The sequence below is a fragment of the Adiantum capillus-veneris genome, chromosome 22 (genome assembly GCF_014529385.1).
Source record: "Adiantum capillus-veneris isolate H3 chromosome 22, ASM1452938v2, whole genome shotgun sequence".
In the NCBI taxonomy this organism is placed as follows: Eukaryota; Viridiplantae; Streptophyta; class Polypodiopsida; order Polypodiales; family Pteridaceae; genus Adiantum; species Adiantum capillus-veneris.
The window spans coordinates 56,364,783-56,379,952 of record NC_140952.1 but is presented as its reverse complement, the minus strand read 5'-3'; the positions used below and the strand labels follow the sequence as shown (position 1 = coordinate 56,379,952).

At 40.3% G+C, this 15,170-nt stretch overlaps 1 protein-coding gene across 2 annotated transcripts; it reads right to left on the bottom strand.

Moving 5' to 3' along the window:
* Positions 1–11,244: 11,244 nt before the first annotated feature.
* On the bottom strand, positions 11,245–14,561 carry LOC147429401 (phenylalanine ammonia-lyase-like). 2 transcript variants are annotated; one of them, XM_086495617.1, is made up of 2 exons: positions 14,414–14,561; positions 11,245–14,230 (listed from the first exon to the last, which is right to left on the bottom strand). In XM_086495617.1, the coding sequence occupies exon 2, from the start codon at positions 14,035–14,037 to the stop codon at positions 11,764–11,766; it is 2,274 nt and encodes a 757-aa protein (XP_086351743.1). In that variant the 5' UTR covers positions 14,038–14,230; positions 14,414–14,561; the 3' UTR covers positions 11,245–11,763. The 2 variants fall into 2 exon arrangements, with proteins under 2 accessions (XP_086351743.1, XP_086351744.1); XM_086495618.1 differs by having other exon boundaries at positions 14,342–14,518.
* Between the last annotated feature and the right edge of the window lie 609 nt (positions 14,562–15,170).

Below are 15,170 nucleotides of genomic sequence, written 5' to 3'. Positions count from 1 at the left end.
TGGGGTTACTTCTCTTTTGGACTAATCACATAGGGTCTAACACTTCCCTATACGTGAGTGCTAGCTCATGCCCATCACTCGTAAGGGGGAATTTATTACCATATTATGGCAGTGATGTACATGAACACATATAGGATTAGTGAGGCACTTTTTCCCTTGCTAGAAGATTCCCCCCCTCTCGGGGATCATTGTTTCCATAGTTGTATTTTTTAAAGACTTGCGTTGGGTTGGTTGCTATATGTATCCACTAGGGCTTTTTGTTTAATATTTGACAACTCAAGCATCATGCCTTGGTTGAGTAAGAATTAGCCTACAACAACCACTTCTAGTTGTTAGGCTAGGTCAAACACAAGTTTCACAAACTATTGATTGTGTTTATTGCAGTCGCCTTTTGAGTGAATTGGGTTTCAAAGAATAGCTTACCACAACTATCTTCACTGAAAATCAGTCCGCTTTGGCTGCTATAAGGAACTCAATGTTCCATGCTCCCACAAAGCACTTCAAGGTGCAAAATCATTAAGTCAAGGGGAGACTCTCTATAGGAGAGATGAGCTTGGCTTATATCCCTACATAGGACAACCATGTTGCCGTTTCTCACAAAGGCTCTGTCTTCGAGTAGCTCAAAGATTTTTGTAAAGCTTTGGGGTTACTTCTCTTTTTGGACTAATTTTGAGGAGCTTGGAGCAACAAACGGGACCAGCTGAAGAAACAATCTTGGGATTCTTGGGAGCCATCACTAAGCGAGCTCGGATAGAGGTGCTTCTTTTTGGAGATCATGCATTTGGGTTTGTGTTCAGCCCTTTTGGGGACTGAGACTGTGCAACTAGATATTTGTTTTGGGTGCATTTTGACCCCTGTTTTAGAGTTAAAGCACGTTCGTATGCAGAAACACTAATGTTTGAGATTTTTCACATCAGGGAAAAAAGTTCTATTTTGGCTACAATGTTCACATATATACTATTTAGCACTATATAAAAGGTGTATGTATGCATACTACGGCTAAAGGCAATAACTTACTATTTTTAGCAAGTTGCTTAGAGATAGTGTAGAGTACTAAAGTTTTGCAAGTATGCCATCAAGAAATGATGGACTCAATCAGATTTTTAGTGAGAAGCTAATGTATAGACCATGGGCTATGCATAAATCTACTCACGTATGAGATGGAAGACTGAACATCTAGTGTGGTTCCCACCTCAAAATATGTAAGTGTAACATGTTGTTGAGAAGTTTGATGGTAGAAAGGTGCCAATTCCTCTTTATGCAAGAATTAGATACAAAACACAAAGAATGTATGGAAACCCAAAAGATGAGATTTTTTTTTCAAATTTCACAATGGTGAGTGGATTATATTGTTAGCTCCAAAAAATTACATATTCTTGCCATGCTCGTGAAGAGTCATGACCACTTCAAATGATCCTAGATACATTGGCTAATGGGGGAGCCACCCCACGACTATGGATAAGCCTGTACTTTCACCTTTGCACATATGTTATTGTGGCACCTAGTGTCCTTTTCCACTCCTCTCAGTTCCTTTGCTTTCCAATGGCGATGATCGTTACCCTGCTTTCTTGGACTATCTCCATGAACTTAGCTACTTCCAAGGAGTTCTCGACGAAGATCCGATAGTTCCTCGCCTTCCAAATGTGTTTGAAGTAGCAATACCTCACAATTTGTGTAGCAATGAGCAGTAAATGGTTCTTGACGTATTACCTCCCAAGAAGAGACCATTCTTGAAAAATCCTATTTTCCAAGTCTTTTGGACCCATTTGTAGATCTTGCCTGCCAGACCACAGATCATCGGACACTCCTTGAATAGGTGAGAGAGGTCTTCACAAGACAATCTGCATTGTGAGAATATGTCTGGACCAATTCCCATAGCAAGGACCTTCACTCCAATTGGCATGGCTCCCCATAGTGACCCAAGCGACCATTGAGGGCGGCATATGTTCTTCACGACCATCTCCCACCTTGACCCTAGCCAATTTTTGCCCCACTACTTGTCAATACTGAGATATCATAAGGGTGGTATACACATCCTTAGTTTGCGGTGTTAGAAAATGTCTGCTCACAGGCCAGTGCCAAGATTTCCGGATTCACAGTCCCCGATAGACACCACCTATTAAGCTGTTCTAGCGCTCTATTGATCAACAATCTTTCTAAACCCTTGAGACTAAACTCGGAGGCTAGTTGATCTGTTCCTTTCCAATAGCATCTATTGTAGTCCCACAATTGTCCTATACATCTTTTACCTCTGTTATTAACCTTTCTAGCAGCTTCCCTCCAAAATGGTGTCAGAAGGATGCCTCCAGCTTCAGAGAGCCAGGGGGACCATTGAGATATAGAGTTGTGGAAGTACCTTGATAGTTCTCCCCATTCCAAAGATTCCGTTGCTATGTTGCATTTATGAGTAAGTTCGCATGTCGGACCTCCAAGTTTCAGGATGGCCCATTGTGGGGCCAACAACTTGTCGTGCATCTTGAGCCCTTTCCATTGGCCGCCTTCTTGCGAGTGTATTTTGGATTTTTCCATCATATCGTTGGCCATAATAGCCCAAGCCTGGGCTTGCTTAGCAAGGGCTACCACAAACTTGGCACATTGAGCCTCTACGTGGGTGCTAGGGTTAAGGATACCAATTCCCAAGCCCACCTTACTCCCTAGGTCTTGCAACCGTCTCCCATTTCGTCCACTTCCAGGGTCCTGCATCTTTATTGTTGTTCTTCCACAGAAATATCTTTACTGGTTTCAAGAATTCTTTCCAATTGCATTTAGGTAGCTTAAGCAATGGACCGTTGAAGGCTATATATGGCAATATAAAAGAATTGATGACCTTCACGCTGCTTGCAGAGGGGAGAATCACATACTCCCACCTTCTCATCTTGATCTTGACTTTCTAGCCCACAAGAATTTCAATTGATGTGTAACGTCCACCCCCAAAGGAGCTCCCAAGTGCTGGAATATTTTCCCTTACACTAGACGCTTTTATTCCTATGCTTAGCTAAGTTTGGAAATGTGCCAAGCCTCTTCTGCACATATATGCGAGAAATAGATACAAAACACAAAGAAAACTTGTATGAAAACCCACAAGATGAGCTTTCTCTTTTAAAAAAAAAAATCAAAACTCACAATTTGTGAGAGAATTGTATTAAGCACTAGATGCTTTTCTCTTAACAGTAGATGCTGTTCTTCCTAAATAAGGGTTTTAAAGTTATTTTTAATGTCCAGACATGATTATTTTGTTGATAAGTGTGTGTGGGGAACTCCTTTCAATGATGTGGTAGTGAAAACCTTCACCTATGCAAAATCCTTTGCTTTTGGTGATGGCTCCAATTGCCCATGCTTGGGGATGTCTTCTCTCTTCTTTGTTGTTTTCAACTTTGACCACTATATAGGGCTCCACTTTGACCACTATATAGGGTTGCACAAGCAAAGAGTCTGCTCACAATCTCTGTGCTTGCTTCCTTCGCTATCTTTACTTGCTTTTCTAACATGTTTTCATACTTCTTGTGGTTTATTGACCTGTTTAGCAGTCAATATTTGGCCCAAGCCCAAGTGGTGCCCAAATGTCTATATCCCATAATTTTTTCAATAAAAAATATGTGCCCAAAGTTTGGTCCAAGCATAGATTCTTTGGATAATTTTTTGCCAAGGAAGTATTCGAAGAAAACCCTTTATCCCAATCATACACAAAATCCCAATCCTCCGACAAAGATTTGGCTATCTTTACACCACTTTCTTGCAAAAATCCAAGTGCAATTTTTCACTTCAATCTCGTTTTAGCTAGTTGTCTTGGATTTCTAAGGTTCAGTCTCAAGGATAAGCTAAGCCACACCTTGCCTAAACACATGGCCAAAAATCTCTCGTTTCTTTGTGTAACCTCAAAATATCAAGTCAATGTGAGTTACAAAGAGTTACAGAACTACATTACATGTACAAAAGGGGTTAAAAAATAAAAGTTTTAATATGTTTTAGGCTTATGAAAGAAAAGGGTTCTTTTAATTGATGGTGAAGTATGTGTTTGTAGAGGGGTTCTATAATAAATACCTCTTGAATGAACATGCTATAGGTATTTTTGAAATATAGGTCACCCGAACTGAACATCTAACCTTGTAATGCATACGTAAATCAATTCGAGAGGGGGTTACCTTCCCATAAATAGCTATAGTACATGTGTTAAGTGGTATTTATAAAATTTCTCTATACACACGTCACCATGAAGAAAATGACCACTTCTTATTCATTAACTCGTAACTTTTTTTTTCAAATTTCCATTCTTAAAACCCCTTTTGTACATGTAATTTTGTAGCTCTTTGAAATTTAAAAACCCAATCCAAGTGAACTCGCGTACTACACTTGCGCATTTTGAGGGTGGATCCCCCAAGAAATCAAGAAACCAATAGCCTACTAACACGGAGTGACATCAAAGTAGTCACTAGCATCATGAAGAATAAGCTTGAAACCTTTGTCCATAGGAGTTGTAGTAGGCTTATATTCTTCAAGGTCAAATGTACACAACAATGTCTCAATGTGCTTGTTTAATAGAAAGCGATACCTCCATAAAAAATTTGCCATAAAATCAGCAATACTTTCCTCATTCTAGCAAGAAACATGTCATCAACATAGAGCACAATGATTAAAAAATACATAATCTTTACGCTTGACATACAAAGTGCTCTTAGCGTGACTCTTCTAGAGACCAAGTGCAACCAGGTAAGCATAAATAATTTTATACCAAACATGTGGAACTGGCTTCAATCCTTACAAAACCTTGTTGGTATACCTTGTTTAATCATCCTTTTTGAACAAAATAAGGTGATGTTACATACACTTCCTTATAAAAATCACTGTTCAATAACATTCTTTATATCCAATTGATGTACATTCCAACCATTCAGAGCTACCAATGTACAAATGCTACAAATGGTAGTCAAGGAACATGTGGGAGCAAAAGTCTCATCAAAATCAATGCCTCTCTTTTGAGCCTACCCTTTTGCCAAAAATCTAGCCTTATAGCAATCAACACTACCATGACAAACCCACATAGGTGACCAATGGCCTTTTTGGCCAAGAGGAAAGTCACCCAAATCCCATGTTCCATTATTCATAATAGTATTATACTCAGATTACATTGCAGAGACCAAGTTTTTGGATCTTGTGCTCCATCAAATGACAAAGTCTCTTCCCCATTATACATCTAAATAAAGCCACAACATAACAATTTGATGCATAAATGACATGATGAGAACCTAAACAAGTACACCTAGATAAAGTACACCCAATTTACTATCAAACACAACATTCAACAATCATTTGGCATACCTCTAATCTACTCATTTTCAATCCAATCCTTATTAATTATATCTTGTAAATCTGTATCAAAACATGGTTGATATGTAACGTCATTTGAAACCTCTATAGGTTGCACATGTGTATAATCCCACCATTAAGCAAAGGCAACAATGCATCATATACATTTTGTGAGTGAGTCCTTAGGGACTGTTCGCATGTGATGGGATGCCTCTCTCCCTACCTGTGAGGCCGTTGTACATAGGGTGTGTGCGTGTGTTTCAAAGTTCTTGTACTCTTTATTAAAAAAAAAAAAAAAAGACTACTCGATGTTTACTCCACTAGCTTCTCTACCATTCTAGACAAGGGAGACTAAATTAATATAGAATTAAGAATACAAAGAGTTTGTGTGAAGCTTTGTTTGGCAAGCATTCTTTCCTACTAGAACTAGTTAACTATAAAGCAAGTCTTTTCTAAACATGCACCTTGTATATGTAGGAGATTTACTATGCCTACCCACCTCGTGATCATTGGCTCCACTTATACGTGTTCTCTTAGGCCCCTGTCACACTGGGGCACTCAAAGTGCGGACAAGCAAATGTGGTGCTGCCTCATTCGTCCGTCAAAAAGTGGATTTGAGCTCAAAGCCTTTGTCAGATGGCCGGCTTCATTAGCCCGGCCAACTTTTTAAAGTGGTGGTCATCCCTCAAAAAGTAGGGTGCGAACGCACACCGTAGGTCTTGAACTTTGATTGTCACCGCAAGAGCCGGATAGTCAAACACCTGGCCTACGGGCATTGGCTGAGGAAAAGGACCAGCTTTCAAAATATAACTCAATGTGACACCAATTAGGTGCCCACCTCCAAAAATTCAGGCTAGGCAAGCGACCCAGTGTGATAGGGGCCTTAGGTGACATACTCACTCATCAACTCAATAAAGATTATGACTAGCTATATATTACTTTTGTCCTCTAACAAATTTAATAGAACTATCGACTTTTTATGGCTAAACTAAATGATTAAATCAGGGCTCACCAAAAACCTTTTTTTTCCAACCAGAGAGAAAAAGGTAACGCTTAAAATTCTTTTGGTTTTATGTCAAATTGGAAGGATTTACCAATTTTTACATTAGCACTTTTAAAATGTTACCAGTTTTTGTCAAGGAAAAGTAAGGACCTAGCCTCGATTTTGCGCTTTCAGCTAGTTAAAAATAAACTTAACACTAGGTTGGTAATGGGACACTTTTATGTCCTGTTCAGTGACCATTTTCCTTGAATTATGTCAAGAGTTTCAAAATGGATTTTGAGGTGCTATCTATCTAAAAAGTTGTCTCATGAGCTGAAAAAAACTCGACATTTTTTTGGAATATCAATTCCATCTTTAACCTTGTCCTTGCACAACATTTCACAACCTAAACTGTGTGAAAAAACGGGTCCTGTTTTTGGTTTTTTCAACTTTTTGCAACTATACCACTCTAGAATTCATTTTCCTAAGGTTTATAATGCTAGAGAACTATCTTTAGTAGGCCTCAACATGTCCTGATGCTTCTAGGGAGAAATAAATATTAAAGTTGTAAGTTATGACCAAATTACAAAAATTGTCAAATCCTGTTTTTTAGCCAATTTTAGCCCTTCTATGATTTTTTTGGTGGATTTCATGATATCCAAATGCATTTTTGATTTTCTATGTCGCATATTGTAACATAAAGCTAATATTCCTTGAGTTTTGGGACACCTAATACCCTATTTTGCATAGTATACAACGATGGTTGATTTTTTTAATTATAGAAGAAAACAAAACATTCTAGTATATCAAGTATAGCTTTTTCAATATTGTTAGTTTCTTGTGACAACGACATACATTTTGTAGGTAGTAACCATATCTAGTCATAAGGATAAAATTTGGTTAGATATTGAATAGTTTCTATGGGATTCTACAACTCATAATGTTGATCCCAGTTTTTTCATGTTTGCTGTATTTAGCACTTCATCTTTGTCCCCAAGATTCCCCTTGGTAAGAGATGTATTATTATTTTGACATGCTCCATGGCTCCTTATGAACATAAAGGACAATAGGGAACTAAGAAAACATGCATATATTATTTGTATTGAGTGTGGCTATAGAAACTTTGATGATAGGTTTGCAAAATGGTAAAAATTCAACTTTTTTGTACCTATTTATTTTGGCAAAACAAAAAATAGTGAGTGAGAAGCAATCATATGTTCTGATCACCAACCTATTGAAGTTAACTAGGGAATTTATCTCAAGTCCTACAAAAATCCCTAATCTTATTTTTATGCAACAAAACGTAAGAAATTACTGTTTTGATGAAAATGCACTGGTCCATCAACTTTGGAGGCTTGGTGTGACCAAAAGATGAGAAATTTTACAAGTTTCTTATTTTTTCCATGTGTAGTAGGCCTTGAACTATAACCTCATGAAAGGATTTTACAAAATGAGTGGATCTACTATGGTTTTGGAGGTTTTTCTCAAAACCCTGAAAGGACACTTTTATGTCCTGTTAGGTTACCAACCTAGTGTTAAGGCCGCTTTTGTATGAACACTAAATTAAATTGGAAAATTAGGATTTAAAGCTCTCTATAATTCCCAATAATATCAAAGCTAGTTAAGAACTTAGTATAATATTTTTTACTATGATTGATTTTTTGAGAGTATTTCTTAAAAATTGATAGATAATTTGTGAATCATCTTTGAATATCCACATAAAATTTTCAAACTAGAAAATAACTTAATCAGGTGAAATTTCGTCATTATCACTTCATTGATTAATTAAATCTACCGTAATTGTGAGGAAAGTGACTAAAATATACTCTAAATGAAGTTTCACCAAAAAAAAAAAAAAAACTACCAAAATTATTCTCTACACATGATGACTAATTTAATAGCATATTGCATGTATATAAAAATTATCATGCACGAATTCTATTTAGAGACATAGTAACTAATTACCTTCTCTAGAATTTTGTAATTTAGCAGCATATTGTATGTATATAAAAATTATCATGCAAAAAATCTACTTAGAGAACTAGTAACTAATCACCTTCTGTAGAATTTTGTAATTTCTTGATTTTCAATGAGAAATGGTCACCCAAATTTCACCAACCACATACAAGTAATCTTCTATGTGTAAATACTAGATTCTTTTGCAATAAAACTAATTTTTCAAACACGGATAGCATTTTTAAAAATATCCTCTCTCTAGAGCTTAATCAAAGCTTAAATCATTGAGGAATTAAAGAGGCTATATCATAATCAACTAAATGTGCAAAAAAATGGAGAACACTAACAAAGAATCCCTTATAGCTCAATTTGTAAGTAATTGCCTCGTAATTGTATGCAAAAGAGTCTATTTCAATGCACTTTATAGAAAGTGCAATCAAAAGCATAAGCATGTGCATTATTAGCATCCTAATGTGCATGCTCAACAATAGGCAAAAAACTTAGTAAGAAACCTACTAGAAGCTACACCATCATCCTCAAAATCTATATCCACAAAACTTGGTCATACATCGTAACCCCACACTATGTGCAACAAGGGGATGTCGCATCATGTATTCGCAAAGTGATATGTGTCGTCGCCATCTACTTTGTCCTCAAGCGACAACATAAGGAAAACATCATTGTTGTCAACCATGGCCATTGATTGCATCTCAAGTTGCCCATATAGTGGAAAAACTACACAAAATTAACTTATGCTATCTAGCGAACCCACAGTTGATTAGAAAGTGTCTCAAAATTTTGCAATGTCAAAAAACTTAAACAAAGAGACAAAATTGCATGTGCAACAATACAACCAATAATGAAAACAATGGCCAAAATGAGTCCGAATTGCAATTTTTCTCTCAATACAATTGGCCATCATGTACTAGACCCGAGTGACTACATGCATTGATTACATCGGTAAATAGGAACACAGTTGGAGATCAGGTGCCCTCTTGTTGCCTACAACAAAAACAATCTAGAGCTTGGCCCAACTAGCCATGATGCCATTTCCATGTTCATCATTGTCATCACTAGTACGGCCGGCTTCGGCGGCCTCTCTCTCCCCCCTCTCACTCTTTATCGCGTGCAAAGGGGCTTTCTTAGTTTTGGACTTTAGCCTTTAGATCGCAGATTGCGACACCTGGAAAGGGCTCCCCCTTCCACCATATTATGTTAGTAGATACGGCCAACCGCCTTCGACGGCCTCTCTCTCTCTCCCCCTCTCTCCCTCTTTATCGTGTGCAAAGGGGCTTTCTTAGTTTTGGACTTTAGCCTTCAGGTCGCAGATTGCGACACGTGGAAAGGGCTCCCTCTTCTGCCATATTATGTTAGTAGATACAACCGGCCGCCTTCGACGGCCTCTCTCTCTCCCCCTCTCTCCCTCTTTATCGCGTGCAAAGGGGCTTTCTTAGTTTTGGACTTTAGCCTTCAGGTCGTAGATTGCAACACGTGGAAAGGGCTCCCCCTTCCGCCATATTATGTTAGTAGATACAGTCGGCCGCCTTCGGCGGCCTCTCTCCCTCTTTATCCCGTGCAAAGGGGCTTTCTTAGTTTTGGACTTTAGCCTTCAGGTCGCAGATTGCGACACGTGGAAAGGGCTCCCCCTTCCGCCATATTATGTTAGTAGATTGCCAAGATATCCATTGAATCTATGCTTGCGATCATCATACTCTCTGTGAGTCATTTGAACACCATCCATGCGGCTATGATCCCTTCTATTTTCATCTTCTCTATCATGGTCTCTCCATCGGTCATGTTTCTATTTTCATATTCTCTATCATGGTCTCTTCATCGGTCATGTTTTGGAACTACACGATTGTCGATCCTCTTAGGCTATTACAACTCTCTTGAAGTGCTATTAAAACTTTCACGTGACGTGTTTCCAAAACCCTCTTAGAAAATCATGGTAAGGATACAAAATTGCCTTAAAGTTATAGGTTTTGGGGGAGAAGAAAAAGAAGAAGAAGAAGAAAAAGAAGAGAGTTTCAACGTCTAGGAAACTATCCCAAGAGAGCTTAAAGATCTAGCCGATGAAGAGTTGAACTCGAGACCTGTTATGTAAGAGGGAAATGGCATAACCAATCCACCTCACTTGGGTTAGCCCACTCTACAACAATTCCTAAAGCTACCTACCCAAGTCCTCGGATTGTGTGCAAGATCAAAAGATTATATTTCAATCTCTCATACAACTCTTATCATTCCAATCGGACATACTTGATGAGCTAGGACATTAAAATTGTATGCTTTAACCAATCAAAGAACCTTTGGGATATGGGCCGTGAGAGGGTTTGTGAGGTCATACACTCCACTCTAGCACTGTCTCCCTCTGTTGAAATGTTCCCAACTTGTGAACTATAAGTGGTGCTTAGTTGTAAGAGGGTTTGTGAGGTCATACACTCCACTCTAGCACTGTCTCCCTCTGTTGAAATGTTCCCAACTTGTGAACTATAAGTGGTGCTTAGTTGTAAGGCTTGCATATATTGGTTCCAACTTGTGATCTATAAGTGGTGCCTAGTTGTAAGGCTTGCATATATTGGCTGCCTAACACCTTAAGATTTTGGGCTCTAGATGGCTTTGCTAATTTGTGGAAACTTCTAAGATTTTGGGCTCTAGATGGCTTTGCTAATTTGTGGAAACTTCAAAGTTAAAACATGTTTGTCAAGAAGTTCTGGGATGGGCAACCTCCTCATAAGGTATTCCCCCCTGCCATATTAACTAAAAGACATGGCATGAAAATACTTTTCTGTTCCCCCAAACGATAAACCTGTTTCATTTCTCCGCCGACTCCTTGATTTCACAATTCACTACAAAAGAAGTGCAAAACTTAAAAGTTTTTAACCCTCCCTTGCATCTTTCTTTTTCCCTCAAAGATTGTCCACTTCTTTAATTAGCACCAAGCCCAACAACAAATATGGATAGAGAACATGCTTCAGACTATGTTTTGGGAAAGACATGAGAACTTAAGAAAGTTATACTGAATATTTTTGCAAACCATGAATTCATAGGATGATATTTGCTCTACAAAAAGCAAATAGGCCGCAACATCAAATCCAAGAATGGAGCTGCACTTGAGGATTTTGGCAACACACAGTCCGCATCTAGAGAAGCACAGACTTCCCAAAGCACATGGTCATGGTGGACAAGAAGAAAGCATCACATACAGTTAACAAGTGGGGTAACCTTGCTGCATGAAGCTCGAAACAAGACAAAAGCATCCCTTGCTATGCAAGTACACCATGTTTGGCAAGTAGTATTAGTGTGATTGTAGTAATTCTGTTAGCAAAGAGCAACCTAGCAGGCTTTTGTATAAATGCATACATGCGGATATTGCAGTAGAAAGAAGCAAAGGAGACCAAAAAAAAAAAGCACACATTAGATGTTCAGGGGGATGATGGCGAGGAGTTCACTTTTATGAGGCTCACCTTATTATAACCTTTCAATACACACATATGTAAATCAGAAATAGTGAGTGAATGCAATCAAGAGGAGCTTGGGCTCAAGTTAGCAGTATGGGGCCACCCTTCAAAACACCGGACAAGGGGCTGAAGGACACGCCCATTGCAAAGAGCTTCATACACTGCTTCACAATCTTGACCAGGAGACTTGTTGTTCAGCAGAGTCCCTGCCAATAAGTGGGTTCCTAGCTCTTCCCTCACAAACTCATAAATTGGGTAGGACCTGCACTCCCTTATCCTGTTGGGTAACCCAGCAACACCCCTGTCAAAGGCCACCCTTGCATTCACCAATGCAGGCGGTAACAACAACCTTAGCTCATCCTCAAACCTGCATATCTTCTCCACCAATGTATCATCCCCCTTCCTCTCCACACCTGCATTCATTATTGCTTGCTCCACCAACACCTGCCTCAGCTTCTGCACCAGCGTGTACGACGGACTCATCGGATCATCCGCATATGAGAACACCGGCATGTTCGCCACTATATACTGCATCTCTTTCTCACAGTCATGTGTCCTCTTCATCCCGCCTGTGCTTGCTGTTGATAGCACTTGCTTGCACACTGTCGACAGCGCTTCCCTCGCTGTGTCGAGCAAAACCTCTTCTAAATGACGTAAATCGACTGCTTGGCACAGAGCCACCATGTATGTTGCGGTCATCATCTTCAACACTTCCAAAGCCTCCTCAGTCTTGCGTGCGGAAATGAGCCCGAGTGAATTCACATCCTGGTTATGTTGCTCTGCACTTTGTACATGATTTGTGACTGGATTTGCAAGGAACTGCAATTCTGACGTATACGAAGCCATTGCAATCTCTGCCCCTTTAAACCCATAATCCAAGCTAGGATTGGGGCCGGCACTCAGATTAGAGGGCAACCCATTGTTGTAAAAGTCATTAACAAGCTCAGAGAATTGAGCAAACATGAGCTTGCCAATGGCAGCTAAGGCTAGCCGCACGTTATCCATGGCAACTCCGATCGGAGTACCCTGGAAATTGCCTCCATGGAGTGCCTTATCCCTAGCAACATCAATTATGGGGTTGTCATTGACAGAATTGATCTCTCTCTGAATGAATTGAGTTGCAAAGCGAATGACTTCAATTTGGGGGCCGAGCCATTGCGGTGACGTCCGCAATGCATATCTATCTTGCTTTGGCTTTAGCAAGGGCTCTGTTTCATGACGTTTTGCTGCTGCTTTCATGTAAGAGCTCCCTTCAAGTACCCATTCCATGATAGCCGCAGCCTCAATTTGCCCTGGATGATGCTTTAGCCTGTGAGTGAGTGGGTCAGCAAACTCTGGTTTTCCCTGCATGACCTCACAAAACAATGCTGATAAAAGAACTGATATAAGAGAGAGTATATTGGCATCAAAGCACACCATAGATGCTAAGGCAGCACCCACAGAGGTGCCATTTACAATTGCAAGCCCTTCTTTAGGCATCAACTCAAATGGTTTTTCCAACCCAATAGCTTCTAAAGCTTGGCTAGCACTGATCTCATCCCCACTTGCATTATATGCATTCACATTCGGGCGCGCTGTGAGAAGCCCCGCAATGTAAGAGAGTGGCACAAGATCACCTGATGCAGTTATGGAACCACGTAAAGGGAGTTTGGCACTTATGCCAGCGTTTATGAGGTCTTCCATGGCTTGAAGAATATCCCATCGGATGCCGGAGTAACCTTGCAAGAGGGTGTTAGTGCGGACCAGCATAGCTGCTCGTGAGACATCGGGAGCTAACACATTGTAAAGAGAATTTCCATGTGAATTCTTACCAAAAATGCCAGCATTAAGGAACCGGATGAGCTCTTTTTGAAGCTCCATGCCCTGGTTTGTCCTTCGGTGCGATGTTGCACCAAAGCCTGTGGTGACACCATATGTATCCGTGCCTTTCATGATGTTGTGAAAGACCCAGGAAGAGCTTTCATCCACTCTGTCTTTGGCTATGGTGGAATCAAGCTTGACATGAACAAGGCCCTTCTCTTTACAAGCAAGATAGCCTCTTCTTGCAACTGAAGCTACTTGGGCTATGGAGAGCTTGGTACCATCAAGCTTCACATCACCAACATCAAGAAATGAATTCACCATCTTCATCACATCTTCAGCGTAGCTTCCTTGCATCGCAGAAACAGCTGCTTGCCAATTGAATGGGTCATGTGCATTACAAGGGAGGGTTTCCATGCCAATGCTGCTGCAATCCAGAAGCAATGCCTTCATGGAGTGGCCACCATTTTCACTTGTATGGGTGTCAGCTACTTGGCATTGGGTGCCAAGAGGACATTCTTGAGAGGCGGCCACCATCTCTCTCTCTCTCTCTCTCTCTCTCTCTCTCTCTCTTTTCCTCTTCTCGTCCTCTAAATTCGCATCAAAGCCTCTCTCTAGCTCGCAATGTTCCAATTCTGTACGAGTCTCAAAGAACCTTTCCAATACACGATCACACACTCTTCATAAGCCAGACTCTGAAGCCTCTCTCTCTCTCTCTCTCAAATGCAACCTGCACGGAACCCACATTGAGAAATCTCTCTCTCTCTCTCTCTCTCTCTCTCTCTCTCTCTCTCTCTCTCTATTAAAAAAAAAACGCAGGCTACCCAAATCGAGTATCGACCTCCTCTATGCAGACGCAGTGAACCCACATTCACGCTCTCTCTTCTGTCCTCAAGGACAGACACTCACGCACCTTCAAGAAAAATGCAAAGACAGCCAAACGCGGAGAAGCAAGGTTGGTGAGGCTCTTCAAAATGGCCCGCTGGCAAAAGAACATGGAGCACTATTCGGTAAGTGATGGCCTTGGGTGTGGTTAGGTGCCCCATTTATATGCCTCGCAGCACAGCTCCTATTAATATGCCGTACCCACCACCTACAAAAATGCTTTGGCCCGCCGTGGCAATGGCATCCCTCACCCATAAAGGTTTGCATCATTAGTGTTAGTAGGTTCCAAAAAAACTTGCAAATTTCAAAACCCCCCGTGCCCACAAATCAATCTCTCTCTCTCTCTCTCTCTCTCTCTCTCTCTCGTAGTGTGCACATGCACCATTGGCCACCTTTTCGGCGAGTTTGAATGTACCCCATTCGATTGCGTTCATGCACACATGCGTGCTAAAATTGCGTCTAGTAGAGGGCACGTAGACTGGGGTGTAGGGCCTAAAATTGACACCTGTTTTCCCTGTCTAAAAAGGTTCTGGAAAAAATACTTGCCAAATGACAAGTGTGATTGTAGAATTTCTCTGTCGAACGACAAGTTTCAATAATTTACGGCCGTCAAATGACAAGCCTTAATCCATGATTCGCCTATCATATTTTCAAGTACATCAAGGATACGTATATAGATACACAATACAATATAGACAAGACTTTTTTGTTTCCTGTCTTTTCTAAAATTTGTCTGTCAAACGACTAGAATGTTTTTAAGGACATCCTATCACGTGAAAAGCACC

What these genes read in the sequence shown, in the direction of transcription:
- LOC147429401 (XM_086495617.1), bottom strand. Translation starts at nt 14,037, where the DNA reads ATGGTGGCCGCCTCTCAAGAATGTCCTCTTGGCACCCAATGCCAAGTA.